The sequence below is a fragment of the Myxine glutinosa genome, chromosome 8, assembly GCF_964187855.1.
Source record: "Myxine glutinosa chromosome 8, kmMyxGlut1.1, whole genome shotgun sequence".
NCBI lineage: Eukaryota > Metazoa > Chordata > Myxini > Myxiniformes > Myxinidae > Myxine > Myxine glutinosa.
The window spans coordinates 28,827,426-28,850,863 of NC_136268.1; the positions used below are offsets into that span (position 1 = coordinate 28,827,426).

Here is a 23,438-nt window from a genome sequence, read left to right on the forward strand (position 1 = left end):
GAAGAGAGAGGGGGAGCATCGGGTACAGGACAGGGGAGGGGAGGAGTAGGGTAAGATGAAGCATGAGAGGGGGAGGTAGGGAGAGCAGTTGATAGTGTGTCAGAGATTACAGATGAGTTGCAAGAAAGGGAAGGATGAGGAGGATGAAAGGTTTGATGGTGAAGGGATGAGGCACAGTGAGGGGTTGTTTGAGCAGGGGGCAGAGGAAAGTAGAAGGTTAGGGGGGGTGGAGGTATGAGATAGAAGGGAGACGAAGTGGGGAGGAGGCAGCTTTGAGGAGGAGGGGGGAGGAGGGAGAATTGGAGAGGAATGGTATGGGGGGAGATTTGAATGGGAGGGGTTGGGGCGGAGTTTTGAAGGGGAGGAGTGAGGAGGGAGTTTAGGAGGGGAGGGGCAAGGGGGGAGTTTAGGAGGGGAGGGGCAAGGGGGGATTTGGAGGAGAGGGGCAAGGGGGGAGTTTAGGAGTGTAGGGGCAAGGGGGGGGATTTGGAGGAGAGGGGCAAGGGGGGAGTTTAGGAGGGGAAGGGCAAGGGGGGAGTTCAGGAGGGGAGGGGCAAGGGGGGAGTTTAAGAGTGGAGGGGCAAGGGGGGAGTTTAGGAGTGTAGGTGCAAGGGGGGGGATTTGGAGGGAAGGGGCAAGAGGGGAGTTTAGAAAGTGGATGATTAATGAAAGACGAACATTGATAACAAATTGGGTTTGTTGTGATTTTCAAGTCAGCAATCCGATTAAGAACGATGGAGGAGGGATGGAATGAATGTGAATTTAGACCATGTAGTGAGGGAGACGTATAAGATATTGAATTTCTTTTTTTTGAAGTGGAATGAGTTGGAGAGGAAATTGAGAAAAGCCTTTTATATAGGAAGAAAAACAGCGTGTTGTAATATACCACTGAATAAGACACTGAAGGGGAAAGGTTAAACATATTTAAATAATATTTAAACAGAACCGTGAACAATCTTATGTGCACAAATACCAACGGGGGGAGAGCCAAGAGGGACCACCACGAGTCACGTGCACAGGGCAAAAGGTGGATGGCAAGGAGATAATGGGGGCGGGGCGAACAGCACACCTGGACAGAAAGTACAGGATGAGACAACAGCACAACGTGGAGAAAGGAAAATAAATGTTTTTGGTTTGTTTTTTTGTTTTTTTTTGGGGGGGGGGGGGGTGGGGATTTAAAACGTTAGACAAAAAGTATTATGTTCGGGGTAGAAGGGAAAAAACTAAGAGCCAAGCAAAACACGATGTAGGGGACTTAAGTTAACAAACACCGACGGGGGTACAAGGCCGCACACGAGGAGCAGAACACGATTAATTAATTACGAGTTACAGGAAATTCAAACCAAAACTAACTATAAACAAACAATAACGCATGGACGATAAAATAACGAGTTGAAATTTGACAAACACACGAATGAAAAAATAACCGCTTTGGATGCCCGGAGAGAACCAGGCCTCAAGGTCGGAAGCTTCAACAACGAGGCCGCGTGGCACGAAATACTCGACTATTTTTTACAGGTATGAAAGATTAACACCGATAAATCTTCCGAGGGACACGCAAAAGGTACACACACGTAAGATAAATACAGTTTCGACAAAAATACAAATGTGACAGTTACTTAACTTCGAGCGTGCGTGAAGATCGTGGAACAGCTTCGAAAAACCGTGACCGCCCGACAAGATCTCGCGAGATCAAATTGATCGTCTTCAGCGTCTTTTGGGTATTTTGGGTCTTCTGGTTCATCAGTGTCTTTTGGGTCATTTGAGTCTTTTGGGTCCTCTCGGTCTTTTGAGTCATTCGAGTATTTTGGGTACTCGATCCCGGTGTGTACCCCAGTTTAGAATAGGTACGGTACACCGTATCCCTGCATGTCGTAAGAGGCGACTAAAAGGGTTGGCATCAGGAAGGGCATCTGACCATAAAACATTGCCTCAAAAAGGGAACCATGACAATAACAACTACATATGGCAAGGATACAGCCCGAAGTACCCCGTGGGGATCCTCACCCCCTCTCGTCAAAAATGAAGGTGGGGAATCCCATCGAAGCAAGGGTGGAAATCACTCCATTTATGACGACGAAACGTCTGATGCCCCACGTGGAGATCGGTTTCTGAGGTTTGAGACATGGAATGTAGGGACAATGACAGGGAGATCAGGAGAAGTGGTGGAAGTATTGGTCAGAACAAGAGTGGACATATGTTGTGTGCAGGGGACGAGATGGAAGGGAAGTGGTGTGAGAATGGTGAAGGGTAGACAGGGACAGAAATACAAGTTTAGTGGCAAGGGTGCCCAGAAAGCATGCATGGTGTTGGTGTCCTGTTTTCTGAGGAGTTTGTAGACAGTGTGGTGAGTGTGACTAGAGTGAGTGAAAGGTTTATGATGGTGAGAATGATGATTGGAAAGATCTTGGTGAACGTCATCTCGGGATATGCTCCGCAGGTCGGTCGGAGCGATGAAGAGAAGGACAAGTTCTGGTGTGCAATGGAGAAGTTGATGGAAAACGTGAAAGATGAGGAAGTTGTTGTGGTAGGAGGAGACCTAAATGGACATGTGGGAAGGAGTATAGACGGTTTTGAGGGAGTTCATGGGGGTTACAGATATGGTGTGAGGAATGGAGAAGGTGAAAAGATTTTGGAGTTTGATGATGGAGCTGGTTTGTTGAGTTGTAATGCTCAGTTCCAGAAAGCGGATAACAAGCTTGCTACATACACGTCAGGTGGGTCGACGAAAACCGTTGACTACTTGATTGTGCGTAGGCGAGATAGGGGGCACCTCCGGGACACAAAGGTGATCCCGGGTGAGGAGGCTGTTTCACAGCACCACTTGGTTGTCTGCGACATGAGGGTGAAAGGTGCGAGGAGAGCTCGGCGGGTGAAGTACCAACCGAGAATGAAGGTGTGGAGGTTAAAGAGGTGTCAGTGAGGGAGGCATTAAAAGAGAGGCTGAGTATGGTAGAGGATGATGTGGTTGAGCTTGAAAGTGGTTGGATGTCAATGAAAGATAGTCTGTTGGGAGCCGTTGGTGAGGTATGTGGATGGACAAAAGGACCACCGAGGCACTCGGAAACATGGCGGTGGGATAATGAAGTTGGAAAGAGGATTGACTAGAAGAGGAAGAAGTTCAAGGAGTGGCAGAAGGCGAAGGGTACAGGAGCAGAAGAGGTAGAGCATGAACGTTATAAGGCAGCCAAGAAGGCTGCAAAGAAAGAGGTAGCAAAAGCGCAGGAGGCACATAGGAAAACGTTCGGAGAATGTTTGGATTCAGAAGAGGGTCAGAGAGCAGTATTCAGGATTGCAAAGCAGATAGCGAAAGAGAGGTGCGGTGTGATGGCGGTGAGTTGCTTGAAGGATGAAGTGGGACAAATCGTTGTGGACCCAGATGGAATTAAAGGAAGATGGAAGAGATATATGGAAATGCTGTTGAATACAGAGAATAAATGGGATGGCAACATTGAGAGTAACCCAGTTTTAGGACCGGCAGAGAAGACAACTGAGAAGGAAGTTGAGGAAGCGATAAAAGCAATGAAGAGTAGAAAAGCGGGAGGGCCGACGGGAGTTGTGGGAGATATGTTGAAGGCAGCAGGAAGTTGGTGTGTGAAGAGAATGACAGAGATCTGGAATCTGGTGGTGTAAGAAGGCCATATTTTAGTGGATTGGGAACTGAGTACCCTCATCCCTCTATACAAGGGGAAAGGTGACCATCTGGACTGTGGCTCATAAGGAGCGATTCAGTTATTAGAGCATGGAATGAAGGTATTGGAAAGGGTGTTGGAGAAGAGGATCAGGAAGAAAGTGAAGATCGACGAAATGCAGTTTGGATTTATGCCAGGAAGCGGTACGACAGATGCACTTTTTATTGTAAGGCATTTGCAGGAGAAGTACATGGAGAAGAGGAAGAAGTTGTTTCTTGGGTTTGTTGATCTGGAGAAAGCATTCGATATGCTTCCACGCGAAGTATTGACATGGGCATTGAGGAAGTTAGGAGTGGAGGAATGGTGGATCAGAGCAGTGATGGCAATGTACAAGAGAGCGCGCACAGCTGTAAGGACGAAGGACGGGAACAGTGGTTTGTGTGAGGTGAAGGTGGGAGTGCATCAGGGGTCGGTACCAAGTCCACTACTACATGTAGCTGTGATGGAGGTGCTGGCTCGGAACGTAAAGGAGGGTTTACCGTGGGAGTTGTTGTATGCAGATGATCTTGTGTTGATTGGGGAGAGTATGGATGGACTGTGGGAGAAGATGAACAAGTGGAAGGAATGTATGGAGGCAAAAGGTCGGAAGGTGAATATCGGAGAGACGAAGGTGATGGCAAGTGGTTAATAGTCAGGTTCACTATGTTAACAAATATAATTTCGTTCAAAATTTTGGTAGATTAGCAAAACTATACATTTTTGGAATATTCAGAGCATGAGGAATCCAAAAATTAATGTTTACATTTGCGTAGACACCTTTGCGAAAATGACACTCAGGACAGTGATGAAGATAGTCAGGTTCACTTTGTTAACAAATATAATTTCTTTCAAAATTTTGGGATTAGCAAACCTGTACATTTTTGGAATCTTCAGAGCATGGAGAATCTGAAAATCAATGTTGGCATTTGCGCAGACACCTGCATGGCCGCCATTTTGGATTTTGAAAATGGCCGCCATAAAATACATATTTTGCGCGATCTCGGCTTCTAGTCAACCTAGAGACTTAATTAAATATGCTAATCCTATGTTTTCTGGGTCAAGGAATCCAATAAAGGCCTCAAAATAGTGCTCAGGATTATAGAAAAGCAACAAACAAAGGTAATTGAAAACCATTGTCTTTATATTTGTGATATAACTGTATTACATAATACATGATATTGCAAGTCCTTTGAAGTTATAGGTTGTTATAGGAAGTTATAGGTAGTATCAGATTGAACTATAAGTCCTATACACAGGATCTACGAGGTCTATAACGTTCAGGAATATGCTTTTACAGATCTTCATCACTGTCCTGAGTGTCATTTTCGCAAAGGTGTCTACGCAAATGTAAACATTAATTTTTGGATTCCTCATGCTCTGAATATTCCAAAAATGTATAGTTTTGCTAATCTACCAAAATTTTGAACGAAAAAACATAGTGAACCTGACTAAAAGCATGTGGTGAGGTGGAAAGAACTGGGAAGTGTCCGTGTGCTGTGTGCAGGAAGGGTGTGGGAGTGAACTCCATTCAATGTACAATGTGCACTGAGTGGGTTCATCAAAAATGTAGGGGTCCGACAACAAACAGCAACATGCATTTTAAGGCCATTTTCCCTGCAAGAGCGGGGGTTAGCCTTGCGGTCCCCATGACAATCTTCTCCATTTTGCCCTATTTTCTGCATCTCTCCTTGTTAACCCCCTTGCCCGCATGTCTTCTTCCACCGTCTTTAGCCAAGTCTTTCTCGGTCTTCCCCGTCCTCTACTTCCTTCTACATTCATTTCCATCACTCTTCTCAACCAGTCACTTTCATCCTTCCTCAACACATGAACAAACCATCTCAACCTGTTCCTCTTCACAGCATCAATCACAGGCTCTATTCCCATCATCTTTCGCAATTCATCATTTGTCTTCCTCTCTCTAAGCGACACTCCGCACATCCACCGAACCATTCGCATTTCCACCCTTTCCAGCCTTCGTTGCTGCTCTACATTCATGACCCATGTCTCGCTCCCATAATTCATAACACTTCTCACACATGCAGCATACACCTTTCCCTTCAGCTTCAACGACACTCCCCTCCTCATCAGGACGCCACTCAGTTCCCGAAACTTCTTCCATGCACATCTCACCCGAGCAACCGTTGCCGAGTCTGATCCACCTTCTCCATTCAGCATGTCTCCGAGATAGCAAAATGTTTTCACACCTTCCAGCTTCACGCCGTCTCCAAGTTCCAACTTAACATTTCCTCCATCTGCAGCTCCCTCTGTGCACACCTTACACTTGAATGTAGCTGCCACACTGGTTAATGACCCTCTCAGACCACTACATTTTTGATGTACCCACTCAGCGCACATTGTACATTGAATGGAGTTCACTCCGACACCCTTCCTGCACACAGCACAGGGCCACTTCCTAGTTCTTTCCACCTCACCACATGCTTTCCCACTTGCCATCACCTTCGTCTTTCCGATATTCACCTTTAGACCTTTTGTCTCCATACTTTCCTTCCACTTGTTCATCTTTTCCTTCAGTCCATCCATACTTTCCGCAATCAACACCAGATCATCTGCATACAAACAACTCCCACGGTAAACCCTCCTTTACGGTCTGAGCCAGCACCTCCATCACAGCTACAAATAGTAGTGGATTTAGTACCGACCCCTGATGCACTCCCACCTTCACCTCAAACTCACCACTGTTCCTGTCCTTCGTCCTTACAGCTGTGCGCGCTCTTTTGTACATTGCCATCACTACTCTGATCAACCATTCCTCCACTTCTAACTTCCTCAATGCCCATGTCAATACTTTGCGTGGAACCCGATCGAATTTTTTCTCCAGATCAACAAACCCAAGAAACAACTTCTTCCTCTTCTCCATGTACTTCTCCTGCAACTGCCTCACAATAAAGAGCACGTCTGTCGTTCCTCTTCCTGGCATCAATCCAAACTGCATTTCGTCGATCTTCACCTTCTTCCTTATCCTCCTCTCCAACACCCTTTCCAATACCTTCATTCCATGCTCCAATAACTTTATCGCTCGGTTCGAGCCACACTCCAGAGGGTCACCTTTCCCCTTGTATAGAGGGACAAGGGTACTCAGTTCCCAAACCACTGGAATGCGGCCTTCTTTCACCACCAGATTACAGATCTCTATCATTCTCTTCACACCCCAACTTCCTGCTGCCTTCAACATATCTCCCACAACTCCCGTCGGCCTTCCCGCTTTTCTACTCTTCATTGCTTTTATCGCTTCCTCAACTTCCTTCTCAGTTATCTTCTCTGCCGGTCCTAAAACTGGGTTAATCTCTATGTTGCCATCCCATTCATTCTCTGTATTCAACAGCATTTCCATATATCTTTTCCATCTTCCTTTAATTCCATCTGGGTCCACAACGATTTGTCCCACTTCATCCTTCAAGCAACTCACCCCCATCACATCACACCTCTCTTTCGCTATCTGCTTTGCAATCCTGAATACCGCTCTCTGACCCTCTTCCGAATCCAAGCGTTCTCCGAACATTTTCCTGCAAGTCTCCTGCGCCTTTGCTACCTCTTTCTTTGCAGCCTTCTTGGCTGCCTTATAACTTTCATGCTCTGCTTTTTCTGCTCCCGTACCCTTCGCCTTCTGCCACTCCTTGAACTTCTTCCTCTTCTCGTCAATCCTCTTTCCAACTTCATCATCCCACCACCATGTTTCCGAGTGCCTCGGTGGTCCTTTTGTCCAGCCACATGCCTCACCAACGGCTCCCAACAGACTATCTTTCATTGACATCCAACCACTTTCAAGCTCAACCACATCATCCTCGACCCGACTCAGCCTCTCTTTTAATGCCTCCCTTACTGTCACCTCTTTCAACCTCCAGACCTTCCTTCTAGGTTGGTACTTCACCCGCCGAACTCTCCTCGCACCTTTCACCCTTATGTCGCAGACAACCAAGTGGTGCTGTGAAACAGCCTCCTCCCCCGGGATCACCTTTGTGTCCCGGAGGTGCCCCCCATCTCGCCTACGCACCATCAGGTAGTCAACAGTTGTCGTCGACCCACCTGACGTGTATGTAACAAGCTTATTATCCGCTTTCTGGAACTGAGTATTACAAATCAACAAATCAGCTCCATCAGCAAACTCCAAAACCCTTTCACCTTCTCCATTTCTCACACCATATCCGTAACCCCCATGAACTCCCTCAAAACCGTCCATACTCCTTCCCACATGTCCATTTAGATCTCCTCCTACCACAACAACTTCATCATCTTTCACGTTTTCCATCAGCTTCTCTATCGCACACCAGAACTTGTCCTTCTCTTCATCGCTCCGACCAACCTGCGGAGCATATCCCGAGATGATGTTCACCAAGAGCTTTCCAATCATCATTTTCACCATCATCAACCTATCACTCACTCTGGTCACACTCACCACACTGTCTACAAACTCCTCAGAAAACAGGACACCAACACCATTCACGCCCTCCGGCACCCTTGCCACACAAACTTGTATTTCTGTCCCTGCCTACCCTTCACCATTCTCACACCACTTCCCTTGCATCTCGTCTCTTGCACACAACATATGTCCACTCTTCTTCTGACCAATACTTCCACCACTTCTCCTGATCTCCCTGTCATTGTCCCTACATTCCATGTCCCAAACCTCAGAAACCGATCTCCACTTCGGGCTGTACCCTGCCCATATGTGGTTGTAATTGTCATGGTTCTCTTTTTGAGGCAATGTTTTTATGGCCGGATGCCCTTCCTGATGCCAAGTGGTCTGAGAGGGTCATTAACCAGTGTGGCAGCTACATTCAAATGTAAGGTGTGCACAGAGGGAGCTGCAGATGGAGGAAATATTGAGTTGGATCTTGGAGACGGCGTGAAGCTGGAAAGTGTGAAAACATTTTGCTGCCTCGGAGATATGCTGAATGGAGAAGGTGGATCAGACTCGGCAACAGTTGCAAGAGTGAGATGTGCATGGAAGAAGTTTCGGGAACTGAGTGGCGTGCTGACAAGGAGGGAGTGTCGTTGAAGCTGAATGGGAAGGTGTATGCTGCATGTGTGAGAAGTGGACAAGTTGTCGTCCCCCCCCCCCCCCCCTTCCCATGCCTCCTCCCCCCAAGCCCTCTCCCTTCCACACATCTTCCTGCTCTCAAATGTTGTGTTTGTGTGCTTCCCCTTCTCTCCCCATCTTGTCTTCCGCTCCGTCTTTTTATATATTTTGTTTGTCTGGTTGATTTGTTTGTGAAGTAAATGTTAGCTCTTTCACGAGCCTCGATTCAGTATACCAAAAAATAATAATAATAAATAAATAAATAAAGTGTTATGATTTATGGGAGCGAGACAGGGGTAATGAACGGAGGGCAGCAACGAAGGCTGGAAAGGGTGGAAATGCGAATGGTTCGGTGGATGTGCGGAGTATCGTTGAGAGAGAGGAAGACAAATGATGAATTGCGAAAGATGATGGAAATAGAGCCTGTGATGGATGCTGTGAAGAGAAACAGGTTGAGATGGTTTGGTCATGTGTTGAGGAAGGATGAAGGTGACTGGTTTAGAAGAGTGATGGAAATGAATGTAGAAAGAGGTAGAGGATGGGGAAGCCGAGAAAGACTTGGCTTAAGGTGGTGGAAGAAGAAATGTGGGCAAGGGGGTTAACAAGGGGAGATGTAGAAAATAGGGCAAAATGGAGATGATTGTCATGGGTCCCGCAAGGCTAACCCCCGCTCTAGCAGGGAAAATGGCCTTAAAATGCATGTTGTTGTTGTTGTATTCCAGTTAAGAGGTGTTATTTGGATAAATATCAATTTTAAAAACAAAAATTAAAGGGTCATAGAGGAAGAGCCTCAGTATTTACAAAGCAACCTTTGATACGAATCCCATTGCTAACATCGGGCTGAAGAGGAAATAATTATAACATCTGTATTTCCATATTAGTCGATATATCTTTCTCAACCATGAAGATTCAAGGCAAGCTTATGACCCCTGAGAATTGTATTTCACTAGCAAGTGCATTTCCATTAAGACTTTCAGAAAACAGCCATAAACTCTTGGGTACACAATGCCATTTTGCATTGTGTCCCACAAAGCCACATGTAATGCAATTACATTAAACCATTGTTTAGCTACAGGATGCAGGCAAGACCCCAATCGGCTCAAATTACCAATATGAAGCTGTATTAACTGTGGCCTTGTCACGCATAGCATGAAGCTGAGAGCGCATGGTTTAGTGATGGTGAAGGTGTTATCATTACCTCCACCACCAAAGGTGGATGGAGGTTATGTTTTCACCCCCGTCTGTCTGTTTGTCTGTCCGTTTGTAAAAAAAATAAAATAATAATAATAATCTCTAAAAGTTGTGGACAGTTTCGATCGAAATTTGGCAGAGATGTAGCGTATGTGACAAGGACGAAATTATTCGATTTTGGTGAAGATCCGGATTCGGCTAGTATAATTTTTTAAGTGATTCTTCACCATTGGGAGATAGGGCCAAAAACGATACGAAGTAGGATATCTCAAAAAGTTATGGATGGATTTGGACGAAACTTGGTGGAGAGGTTGGGTGTCTGACAAGGACGATTTGATTTTGGTGAAGATCTAAAAAAGTATTCGGATATGAGAATTATTTAATTTTTTCAAGTGATTCTACACCATTGGGAGATAGGGCCAAAAACGATACATAGCAGGATATCTCAAAAAGTTATGGATGGATTTGGACGAAACTTGTTGGACAGGTTGTGTGTGTGACAAGGAAGAATCGATTCAATTCTGGTGAAGATCCGGATCCAGAAACAGCTAGTAGAATTTTTCAAGTGATTCTTCACCATTGAGTGATATGGCCAACCTGGCGGAGGTATGCTCTCTACTGAGTACCGTTCTAGTTTAGAGGAGAGTAACGATAAACACACACAAACTTCATAGTTTAAGATATTACAATATAGGAATGGACAATTCCAACAACGATTAGGAATTCTAGCAAAAGTATTGTTGCGGATATGGGATTTGGCCTCCATCCATATCCGCTTGTAAATATTCCCCTATTTCCCCAATACTCCCCAACTATCCCCAATCCCCCATTCCCTAGTCCCATTGTCTGTAAACAACACTCTGTAGCCCCGACCTTCCCCTTTTTCCCCCATTAAATGTCGTGCCCAGGTTCACCGCATCTCACGTAGACAACTATAGGACATCTTGCTAGTTATTCTTAGTCTATGTCAGTTAAGGACTCGTTTCCATTAATTCTGACTCTTCGTTGCACCAGAATGTGATTGTATGGCACCAGTAGTAAGTTTAGGACCTCCCAATACCTCCCCACAATCTCATCTCCGCATCCTCCCATCATCTCATGAAACAACAACACCAACAACAACAACAGCGGGGGCGGCGCGGCAGCGGCGCGGGGAGTGTGCGTCCTCACTCCGGCTTGGTTAGCCGCCATTGACCATGTGCTCCGACGGGGTTACCACACAGGGGCTGACTGTCAGCTCCTCGTCAAGGGCGGAGCCCGGTAACCCCCCCGCACCCAATAAGAAGCGGCGGACCGATTCCATCTGGGGCGGAGCTAACGAGCCGAGGGCGTGTCACTCCCCGCTGGATATACGCAGCCACTTACCGGAGGTGACGTCAGATGCGCCTCAGCTACGAAGGAGAAACAGACGCCACCTCCAGCGCGACGATACCTCCCCGCATATCTGGACCGGACCGTGTGGATCCTGTCCCTGAGCCAAGGTGCACCTTGAGCCATCGATTCTGCCCTTCCTTGCCATCAATCCCTGTGTGAGTCAGTCTTGTCCCGTTTGTCTGTGGTCTGTCGGGAATTAAGATAAGACCGTGTATAAGTGCCCACCTTACTGTGCTGTACCTCTGTGCCGTGTAATCTAAACGTTCCGCATACCCCATATTATATCCTCCTCCGGAGGTCTTGAGAACTGTACCCCTGGTGTCGTGTCATTTAACCCAGCCGTTGTGTCCTTTCCTTCATTGATCTAGCGTAGCGCGATTCGGCCAACGTTCGAGTATAATCGGGTAACTTGTGCGAACACGGCGGCCATTCCGCTCGGCCCAGCATAACATCTTAATAAGTCGTGTCCGTAACAATTGGTGTCGGGAAGTGGGATCGGTCCCGGAGCGCGTTTCACACGCTCAAAATTATAACGGCGAAATTTGATTGTGTTTAAAAAAAAAAAAAAAACCCGAATTTTGAAAGTCGCGCTATGGCGGATCATGACGGCTGGGTTCCGGTAGAGGAGAGTGAGGCAGGGTCGATCCAGGACCAAAATGAGGGACATGAGGAGAGCGAAGCAGTGAGGGTGGCAGGTTCGCAAAATAGCGTCGTCGCGCACGAGGTTACGGGCGCGCAAAATGGCGCCTCGCACATGGCCACGTTGACCGCGCCCGCGACCGTGGTAGCGCCACCGGTGGATTTGAACCTTTTTTTTATGCAAATGACGGCCCTTATGGAAAAGAATAGTGAGCAATTGAGAGACCAAATTAGAGGTTTGAAAAGCAGTATGGGACAAATGGGGAACCGGATGGATGCTCAGAGTGAGCAATTGGGGGTGATGGGAAACCAAATGGGGGTAATGAGGGACGAAGCGAGGGGTACCGGTGAGGGATTACACAAGAAATTAGAGGGGTTAGACAATGGGATAGAAGGGGTGAAACATGGGTTAATGGGGGTGGAAAATAGAATGGCTGCCCAGGAGAATCAGATAGAGGGAGTGAAAAAGGGGTTAGAGGGGTTAGAAAACAGTATGGAAGGCAAATTGAGGGACATGAGGGACCAAGCGGAAAGGGAAGTTAAACAAATGGGGCAGCAGATAGAGGGGGTCAGAATGGGGGTAGAAACTAAACTGGATGCTCACAGGGAGGAAATGGAGCAGATGAGGGTGGCATCTGGGCAGGAGATGCAAGTGATGGGAGAGGAGATCAGAAGAGGGGTGAGTGAGGAGGTCGGAGGAGTGCGCGAGGAGGTGAGGCACTGTAAGGAGCGCATGGAGAAGGAGGTGAGAAAGGGGACTGTAAAGTTACAAGGGGGCATAGAGGACCTGACGCAGGAAGTAGAACAACTGACAGAGGGACAAAAAGAACTAACGGACCAGGTAAAGAAGAACACAGCGGTAATAGGAGGGTTAAAAGCGACACAAAATGACCTAAAAAATGACTTGGTAGCGACGAAGAGGGAATGTCAGATGGTACGTGAGGGACTGACAACGAGGTTGGACGAGGTGACAGAGGTAATGGAGACGACGGACCGGCAGGTGAGGACGCACATGGAAACGGTCAAGGTAGCCTTAGAGGACGAGCTTGAGGAGACGTACCGGGAAATAAAAGAGGTGAAGCAGAAATTAGAAGAGGTGGAAGATGGGGTGAGCGAAATTAAGAAGCGACGGAGAGGGGATAAGAAAGAGATAAAGGAGGAGATAAAAGAATTGGTCCAAAGTCTGTGTTTGGATCGTGATGATGTGCTCATTAACCGGATGAGGGATTCGCAGGTGATGGAGGAAAAGCGAAGAGGAAGAGGACCCGGTGTAAGTGGTGACCAATATGGTCGTGCGTATGATGCGCCAGGTGATTTAAGAAGCTTGGGGGTCGAGATGGACCCGGGTGTTCGTGAGAGGCCGTTGGTGAAGTGTGCGACAGGTCTGGTGTGCGAAAAAGGAGGTGTGCGAGAAAGTCCGACTCTGGGGTGTGTGAGGAAAAAGTGCGTGCCAAGGAGTGAGGGTGCTGGCGAGAGTGAGTCGGTCGTAGCGCGTGTGCGAGGGAGCACATGGAAGCGCGGTGTGGTAAGTGTTACAGAGGGTGTGACGGGAGAGTGTGCGCAAGAGTGTGCGCGAGGAAGGTGTGTGACGGACAGGTGCATGGGGAAAGAGTGCGCTGTCAAAGGCAAGGAAGAGTGTACACCAGTGGTGAGTGTTACAGAGGGTGTGACGGGAGAGTGGGCGCAAGGGTGTGTGCGAGAAAGGTGTGTAACGGACAGGTGCATGAGGAAAGAGTGCGCTGTCAAGAGTAAGGGTGAGTGCGCTGTCAAGAGTGGAGGTGAGAGTAGTGAGAGTGACAAGGAGCGTGAGTTGGTTGTGACAGGTGAGCGAGGATGTACACCTGGAATGGAAGGATGCACACCTGGAATGGTAGAGCGTGAGTGGGAATGCACGCTGGAATTGGTAGTGAGGCACGTGGTTGGGTGTGCGAGTGAGAGCACACCTGTGATTGTCACAGAGGAGGTGACCGAGGAGGGGGCGCGAAGAGGTGTGTTGGTGAGGTGTGCGAGCGACGAATGTGTGCCAAGGTGTTCGGTGGTCAGGTGTGTGACCAAGGCTGTGCGTGGAATGAGTGTACCTGGGTGTGTAAGGAAAGGTACGAGGAGCATGGAAACGGCTGGATGTATGAGCACGAAAGGGGTAGCGTATGCTTGTAAGCATCCAGGTGAAGCATCGACGGTAACCGGGTTAGAGGTTAGAACGACTTATAGCCGAATCGGGCCCTCGGTGCGCGTCGGGCAGCTTCGCGTGCCGCGAGAACCAGCGGGGATCCGAGCCACGGCGGGTTCGAAAGGACCGCCGTGCGCGATCCACGCTGGGCCTCGCGTGGAACGGCCGCGTCCGGGCTCCACTAGGCGGAGCGGGCAGGCCGATAGGAAGGGTCGTCATGGCGACCACTTTTTGTTGAGGCATTCCGGCAGGTCGAGATCGGGACATTGGATGGCTCCGTGCCGAGATGGTGCGTGGGGTCTCGGGCCGGGTAAGCCCCCGTCCCTGCCCCGAATGCGGGACGTATCCAGCCGCTGGCACAAAACAACCCGCATTCATTGCTCGGCTTTACGAAGCCGGGCTTTGGACAGGAATTGGCGCACCGAGAGGCATTAGTGAGTAGACTGTGTGATGAGGATAGTGTTTTGGCCCCAAAATTAGAGAAAAACAAAATTTGATGATTGGCATAGGAGTGGCAGTAATGATTGGCAGATGATGGGTAGTGATTGGCAAATTTTTGATTTGTTGAAATTTGATGTGCAAAATTGGTAGTGAGCGATGGGCCCGGTGGGTAAGGGTGGCATCCCTGCCACCCTTCCCATGGTGGGGCAAATGCGCAATAGTTTATGGGGTGTATGGCAGTGAAAACTAGCCCGGGTGGGTTAGGTTATATTGATAGGGATCTAGCGAAGATGACATTAGGTGACGTTAAGGTTAGTTAGTGACTGATACCTGTAATGGGGACGCAGGTAGATTAGGGTGGATGATAATGACGAGGGAGCGCAATAGTTTAAAGGGACGACTGGGAAGCGCAAGTTTCAGAGGGGAGTAGTTAGATGAGATGATGCTGTGTGAGAACTGGACAGGTGTGTGGAGTAGTGAGTGTTGTGGATCAGCGCGAATGCGCTTGGGGAGAGAAGGGTGCAGGCGGCACCAAGAATGAGAGCACAGGTGTGCAAGTACAGGTGTGTGGAGAGAGTTGGAGTAAGTGGTACGGAGTGGTGTGCATGGTGCGAAGGTGTGGATAGGGGAAGAGTGGACCCCTTTCACGAGTACCCGGGGCGGGTAGTGTAAGTGTTAGGTAGAGGGTATAGGTAAATTGTGGTTGGATATTGGCATTTGTGGTGCGGTTGCAGAATGGTATTGTGGATGGGTGCATTAGTGTTGTGGAAATGGCTGGGCGTGTAGCCTGTTAGTGTGTGTAGTTGGTTTGGGCACTCCACCACTGTGAGGATGTCGGCCAGGTGAGGCCGCAGGTGGGCTCTGGGAGCCGTTAGTGTCAGTGGGGCCCGAGGATCCGGAGGACGGACCCGGGTAGCCCAGTGCCAGAGAGGGCACCGAGTGGGGAGAGCGCCAGAGGGCCTTCCCCAGGTAGATAGGTTAGGGTAAGGAGCAGGTAAGCTCGGAGGCAACTGCAGTGGTGGAGGTGTGCAGGTGGGTAGACCTGCTGGGAGAGCTACACGTCGCGGCCCAGAAATTGTGCGAGGGCACCGGGAGATGAATCGGGGGAGTGAGACCCCAAATTGAAAAGCACCACAGTTTGGTCAATGGGAATTGGTTTTTAGAACCCATAGTATAAGAGGGCCAATGGTTTGGCAGGAGAAAGACCCCGGGTAATGTAAAGTTGTTAAAGTCATTTAGGAAATAGTTAGGATTGAGGAACCTGTCGCACCATACGCAGCCACTTACCTGTGGTGATGATGATGACTCCACACCTGTGTTTTCTTTGTTCTGTGTGCAGGAAATGAGAATTGCTGTGTGGATTGGTGAGACGCATCACGACGTGGATGAGACATTGGGGTGATTCCATCTCTCCCTCCTTAGGAGGGACTGATGATGAATTCGTGATGGCAAATTTTGATGTTGAATTGGAGATGGCAAATTGTGATGAGAGTTGGAAATGGCAAATTTGCTTGGTTAGGAGGGAGAGAAGACGAATTTGGTTTATGGGAGGAACGGGGAAGACAGTAGGGACGTTTGTTGATTTGTAAAGTAGATGTTTATGGGTAGTGTTGTGTTTTGTGGATACAGTAAGGGGTAAGGGAGGGGCAATGTAGGTTACCTGGTGGGGGGGGGGGGGCGTACGGTAGGAACGTACCTGTCTCACCTGGTTCCCATGTGCCCCCAGTGTGCATTACCTTGCATTGCGTGCACTTTTGCGCCCTTACCACCTTCCTCACTTGTCTGCCTCTTTTGTCTCCCACCTCCGAGGCTCTGGCTTTGGGGCAGAGAGAGAGGAGAGAGAGGTGCTGGCTCCGCAGTTGTGGGCCTGCACTTTCGCTGCTTGCTGCCGGGATCGATACACCATATGGACCGCAATTTTTGTGGCCGCCCACCATGGACCGCAGTTCTCTTGCGGGCAAGCACCACCCGTGGATGGACCTATTGGTCAACGTGGCACCTATGCCATACAGGTGAACCAAGGAAGGCAAGACCAGCGGCAGAACATCGGCCGGCTGCGACACCACTGGTGACGTTGAACACTTTATTGGTGCACCGGATGGTACTGACTGTACATGATGGGGTGGTGCTTTTGGTGCTTCGATGGGGTGCTCTGCACATTATTAAAGGCCGTAAGGCCACAGAGCACTCGTGGGTTGGTGTATCGATGCTGGCATGCGTGCTCTCTCTATGCATAACATCTGCATGTGTTCCTCCAAAAACAGGTCCTGGATCGTAGTGTAAATATCAGTGTAGTCTTGTGTAAATAATGCTCCCTACCGGCTGTATGTTTAGTTTGAGGATTCTTTCCGCGATTCGGTTATCCTGTGGGTGTGTTTCGGTGAGGAGAAGGGTGCAACGTCGCAGGGGGACATATTTACTCATTTGTGAACATCTGTAAAACTGTCGCACTCAGGGTAGAGTTAATAGTAGAGGGAACTACATCTGAGTGCCACACTAAAGTAGGTAAAAATTTATCGGGTCGGGACGCCCCGAGGTAGAGAAGGGTGCAATGTTGCGGATATGGGATTTGGCCTCCATCCATATCCGCTTGTAAATATTCCCCTATTTCCCCAATACTCCCCAACTATCCCCAATCCCCCATTCCCTAGTCCCATTGTCTGTAAACAACACTCTGTAGCCCCGACCTTCCCCTTTTTCCCCCATTAAATGTCGTGCCCAGGTTCACCGCATCTCACGTAGACAACTATAGGACATCTTGCTAGTTATTCTTAGTCTATGTCAGTTAAGGACTCGTTTCCCTTAATTCTGACTCTTCGTTGCACCAGAATGTGATTGTATGGCACCAGTAGTAAGTTTAGGACCTCCCAATACCTCCCCACAATCTCATCTCCGCATCCTCCCATCATCTCATGAAACAACAACACCAACAACAACAACAGCGGGGGCGGCGCGGCGGCGGCGCGGGGAGTGTGCGTCCTCACTCCGGCTTGGTTAGCCGCCATTGACCATGTGCTCCGACGGGGTTACCACACAGGGGCTGACTGTCAGCTCCTCGTCAAGGGCGGAGCCCGGTAACCCCCCCGCACCCAATAAGAAGCGGCGGACCGATTCCATCTGGGGCGGAGCTAACGAGCCGAGGGCGTGTCACTCCCCGCTGGATATACGCAGCCACTTACCGGAGGTGACGTCAGATGCGCCTCAGCTACGAAGGAGAAACAGACGCCACCTCCAGCGCGACGATACCTCCCCGCATATCTGGACCGGACCGTGTGGATCCTGTCCCTGAGCCAAGGTGCACCTTGAGCCATCGATTCTGCCCTTCCTTGCCATCAATCCCTGTGTGAGTCAGTCTTGTCCCGTTTGTCTGTGGTCTGTCGGGAATTAAGATAAGACCGTGTATAAGTGCCCACCTTACTGTGCTGTACCTCTGTGCCGTGTAATCTAAACGTTCCGCATACCCCATATTATATCCTCCTCCGGAGGTCTTGAGAACTGTACCCCTGGTGTCGTGTCATTTAACCCAGCCGTTGTGTCCTTTCCTTCATTGATCTAGCGTAGCGCGATTCGGCCAACGTTCGAGTATAATCGGGTAACTTGTGCGAACACGGCGGCCATTCCGCTCGGCCCAGCATAACATCTTAATAAGTCGTGTCCGTAACAGTATGCACGTGATGTCATATGGGTTACATTCAATTTGGCGCTTACAGAAAACAGACTTTTTGGAACGCTGGTCGCATTTCCCATCCAATCGTTAAAAAAGGATTCTCCATGGATAAATTCTCCAAAAAGGATTAACAAAAAGTATTCTCAAGCGGTTGCAGAGAAGATTAACTTTTAAACGAATAAAAGTGAAAAAGTGAGGGCAGAAGAAAAAAAAGTGAGGGCGTTGGCCAATGTTCACAACCATCCTTGACCATGAGAATTGTATGCCTCGTTTTGGGGCATACAATTATTCACAACCATCCTTGACTGCCCCGTTTTGAACGCCTATTACTAGTATGATCTAAATATCTATAAAGCTCAGTTGACTTTTTGCTCCACCAAATAACAGCGAAACGCAGTTGAGTAAAAGGGTGAAAATTCTACAGATGCTGTGATAAATAACTACCGCTGTCGGTTTGAATGTTTGAAAGAGAATAGAGGTCTGGATCAATTTTTGAATTAAATTAAAATCCCGATTTATATATATATAAACGCGAGTTGTCTCTGTGTGTGTCCGCGTTTTATTCAGAGATGGCTGAACGGTTCTTCATCAAACTTTCAGAGGATCATCAGTGCGTGCCTGGGAGTGTTTTAGGCCAATTCTTTTTTGTTTTTTGGGGGTTAAAAAAAAATGACCAAAAAAAATATCGTTCGATAGTGCCGAAGCCTTTTTAAATAAATGACAGTTACATACAAGTAGACATTCACGTAAATTAAAACAAAACAATTACCAGACATTTGAATACAAATAAATCAAACAATTCCGGAAGTGTACGGATTTGGTAGTACGGCTTCTTCTTCTTCCTGATCGGCATTACATTTAACTCAGAAACGTGAGCCACATTCACTCAGAAATGTGAGCCACATTCACTCAGAAACGTGAGCCACTCACCTTCCTCTCCTGCCTCCCCTCTCCCCTCCCCTTCCCCCCCTCCCTCTCCCCTCCCCCTCCTGCCCTCCCCTCCAAGATATAAATTCTCTGTAAAAGAGCTTCCACTTCTGACTGCTCCCCTTCCCCCTCTCCCTACCCTTCTTCCCTCCACCTACCCCCCTCACCTCCACTTCCCCCCTCCCCTCCACTTCCCCCCTCCCCTCCCCTTTAAGATATAAATTCTCCATAAAAGAGCTTCCACTTCTGACTGCTCCCCTTCCCCCCCCCCTTTTTTTCCCTTCCTCCCCTCCCCCTCCACTCCCCTCTCTTCCCCCTCCCCTCCTCCTCCCCCTCCCCTCCCCTTCCTCTCTCCTCCCCTCCCCTTGCCCTCCCCCCCCCCCCCATTCCCCTCCTCACCCCTGCCCGGCAATGCCGGTTACTTCTTCTCGTATATACATCTTTTCAATCAGGGAAGAATGGCTCTATTCAGCTATTGATACAAGCGCAATATGAAAAACAAAAACCGTATGGGGATGGACACAATCACACTCTCACAGATGCATACTAGCAATTTGCTAGCAGACGAGAGCACCAATATATGGCCGTTGGGTGGTTTTGGGTGTGGAGTGGTGTGCATTTATCAGTTTGTCCCTGCTTGGCTGGTGTGGGTGCAGTGGCTATGTTCCATTGTGTCAAAGTTAAACTCACTTATCTTCCTTTGAGCATTTCCTTCAGAGTTCTCGGGTTTATTCGGCACTGGCAGATTCTTCCTGTTTGCCACCTGTTGGTTTGGGGATAGGTACAATGGCAGAAAGCAATGTAATATGCAATTCTAATCATTCCTTTCCGGTATGCAACAAGCCAGAGCCTCGATGGGGTATATAATATGTATTTTAAGTACAAAATGGAAACCCAGCTACTTGGAACATGGCATTCGAGGCCAGCAAGTCACATGCTCTCACATCATCTCTCCACCATGATCAGCAATCAAATTATCCAATCCAATTCTCTGAACAGCCACTGGAAGAGATACATTACATGGCCAAAAGTATGCGGACACCCCTTCTAATTAGTGGATTTGACTGTTTCAGCCACACCCATTGCTGACAGGTATATATAATCAAGCACACAGCCATGCAATCTCCACAGACAAACATTGGCAGAAGAACGGGCCGTACTCAAGAGCTCAGTGACTTTCAACATGGCACTGTCATAGGATGCCACCTTTCCAACAAGTCAGTTCATCAAATTTCTGCCCTGCTAGAGCTGCCCCGGTCAACTCTAAGTGCTGTTATTGTGAAGTGGAAACGTCAAGGAACAACAACAGCTCAGCCTCGAAGTGGTAGGCCACACAAGCCCACAGAACGGGACCACCGAGTGCTGAAGCAAATAAAAATCATCTGTCCTCGGTTGCGACACTCACTACCGAGTTCCAAACTGCCTCTGGAAGCAACGTCAGCACAACTGTCCTCGGAAGATTCATGAAATGGGTTTCCATGGCCGAGCAGCCACACACAAGCCGAAGATCCCCATGCGCAATGCCAAGCGTCGGTTGGAGTGGTGTAAAGCTCGCCGCCATTGGACTCTGGAACAGTGGAAATCCGTTCTCTGGAGTGATGAATCACGCTTCACCATCTGGTGGGTCTGACGGACGAATCTGGGTTTGGCAAATGCCAGGAGAATGCTACCTGCCCGAATGCATAGTGCCAACTGTAAAGTTTGGTGGAGGAGGAATAATGGTCTGGGGCTGTTTTGCATGGTTCAGGCTCGGCCCCTTAGTTCCAGTGAAGGGAAATCTTAACGCTACAGCATACATTGACATTCTAGACGATTGTGTGCTTCTAACTTTGTGGCAACATTTTGGGAAGGCCCTTTCCTGTTTCAGCATGACAATGCCCCGTGCACAAAGCGAAGCCCATACAGAAATGGTTTGTCGAGATCGGTGTGGAAGAACTTGAACTGCACAGGTGACCTGCACTTGACCTGCACAGGAAGAACTTGACCTGCACAGGAAGAACTTGACCTGCACAGAGCCCTGACCTCAACCCCATCGAACACCTTTGGGATGATTGGAACGCCGACTGCAAGCCAGGCCTAATCGCCCAACATCAGTGCCCGACCGTTCCGATGTCCACATACCTTTGGCCATGTAGTGTACAATCCCTGGAATTCATTGGCCTCACTATCTCCTATGAACGTTCATGGGAGGATTATATCACCAAGCAGCATCAAAGGGTGGTTGCTGTTTGGATATTTCCCAAAACGCAAGGAAATTCCGAAGCTGCACCAGGCTCACCACGATTTCACAAGGCTTTCATAGGAAACTCCATAGAGTTTGGCTCCCTTCTCGGGGCTAGTGTTACTGCTTCCCACTATGCTCCTCTTGAGGTGTTAAAAAAACAAGGCCTTCCACACCATTTTTATCTTAATGTAGGAGGAAGATTCCCAAGGACTGTTACTATCCTCCCAGTGGCAAATAGGTGAGCTATCTATTTTATACAAGCTTATGTCTGATACATTAGGTGTGATGCACCCTAACAACAGCCACACCTCAGGGGTCCAACTTGGAGTGGGCAATCCATTACAAGTTGTCATTTTTGATCCAACCTCACAAAATCCGAAGAATCCTACCATAACATTTGCAGATATCAAATTTTTGAGATAAAAAGATTGGCTGAAAAGTGAATGAAATTAATCAATCAGAAACCACTTAATGCCCAAGAAAGTTAGTTGGTACCACATATGATGAACATCCAACTTTCCTTGTAGAGGCCACAAATGAGAATAATGAGATTCCACATGATGTACCCTCCCCAAAGCTAGTGAAACTCACCTTCAACAAAATGTACAACACATAGAGGAAAATTCCAAATCCATACACAGGTATGATTTGCTTTATGAAACTGCCTCCACCACCACTGCTACCACCTTGTTTCCCCGGTACATCATGTCGTACTGGGCCTCGGTGTTTGAGTGACCGGCTGTGCGAAGGATGCCCGAGAAAGGCACCAGCACCCGAGTCTGGTGGTGCACCGTCCAACTTTCTTGGTTCTGTGGGAATACAACAACACAACATGCATTTTAAGGCCATTTTCCCTGCTAGAGCGGGGCTTAGCCTTGCGGTCCCCATGACAATCTTCTCCATCTTGCCCTATTTTCTGCATCTCCCCTTGTTAACCCCCTTGCCCGCATTTCTTCTTCCACCATCTTTAGCCAAATCTTTCTCGGTCTTCCCCGTCCTCTACTTCCTTCTACATTCATTTCCATCACTCTTCTCAACCAGTAACTTTCATCCTTCCTCAACACATGACCAAACCATCTCAACCTGTTTCTCTTCACAGCATCAATCATAGGCTCTATTCCCATCATCTTTCGCAATTCATCATTGTCTTCCTCTCTCTCAACGATACTCCGCACATCCACCGAACCATTCGCATTTCCAACCTTCGTTGCTGCTCTACGTTCATTACCCATGTCTCGCTCCCATAAATCATAACACTTCTCACACATGCAGCATACACCTTTCCATTCAGCTTCAGCTTTCCCTTCAGCTTGTGCGAATAAAAAAAAAAAAACAAATCTACATAACAGAAGAAAGCACATAGTATATTCACAAATTCTTCCTCCAGTTTTTTGGCCGATTGACCATATTTGGTAAGAGTGAGTACAAGATAGACATCTAGTGCATGCACACACAAAACTGAATCCATCAATACATAGCACACAGATCTACCCTAATAATCACATGATCGATGGTCTGATCTGCTGTTTTCATTCACTCGTCATCTGGTGATGTATGTACGGGGAATAGTAAATGTGTGTGTTTGTTCTTGTTTTGTGTTTCTGGGACACGAACATGGCTGTTTTTGTGTTCAGGACCACATGACTCATGATGGTAGCGCTCGCTTCTGTGTCCACAATCGCTTCAACATTTACGCCTTCATTTTTGCACCAAAAATTTTAGCGACCTGTTCCAATCTGTCCACAATGAATAATCTGTCGTGCAAAAGAGGCCTCACGTTCATCCTCCACTAACGAGCACAGCCATGTAAGTCCACGACCTTTTAGTTTCAATGATTATGGCAAAGGGGTGTACCTGTCCAGTTACCTCTTCGCGGGTTCGTCCATGGAGTTGACGATCTAGGTCTCGGAGGTCGGGGTTCCTGCCTGCAAGAGGCCCAACAGTCCCGCTCCCTACTCCTTGACAGGGCATGCTCCGTCTATACCTGTGGCCTAATTGATGGTCCTATTTTAGGCCCACCAGATCTCATCATAGGTACACCTCTTTTTGTTTCCGCTCCCATCCTTTGCTTATAGTAGGCAGTGTTCATCATGTTG

The 23,438-nt window shown here is 48.2% G+C and overlaps 1 protein-coding gene across 2 annotated transcripts in view; it reads right to left on the bottom strand.

The window, feature by feature from the left end:
* RIC3 (RIC3 acetylcholine receptor chaperone) overlaps window positions 1-23,438 on the bottom strand; it is a 74,099-nt gene that overhangs the window by 16,061 nt on the left and 34,600 nt on the right. For both annotated transcript variants that reach the window (XM_068124168.2, XM_068124167.2), the window contains exons 2-3: window positions 21,934-22,151; window positions 19,809-19,881 (exon numbers count right to left, since the gene is read on the bottom strand). In XM_068124168.2, the coding sequence (XP_067980269.2) occupies window positions 19,809-19,881; window positions 21,934-22,151 (291 nt within the window). The remainder of the gene's footprint in view (window positions 1-19,808; window positions 19,882-21,933; window positions 22,152-23,438) is intronic.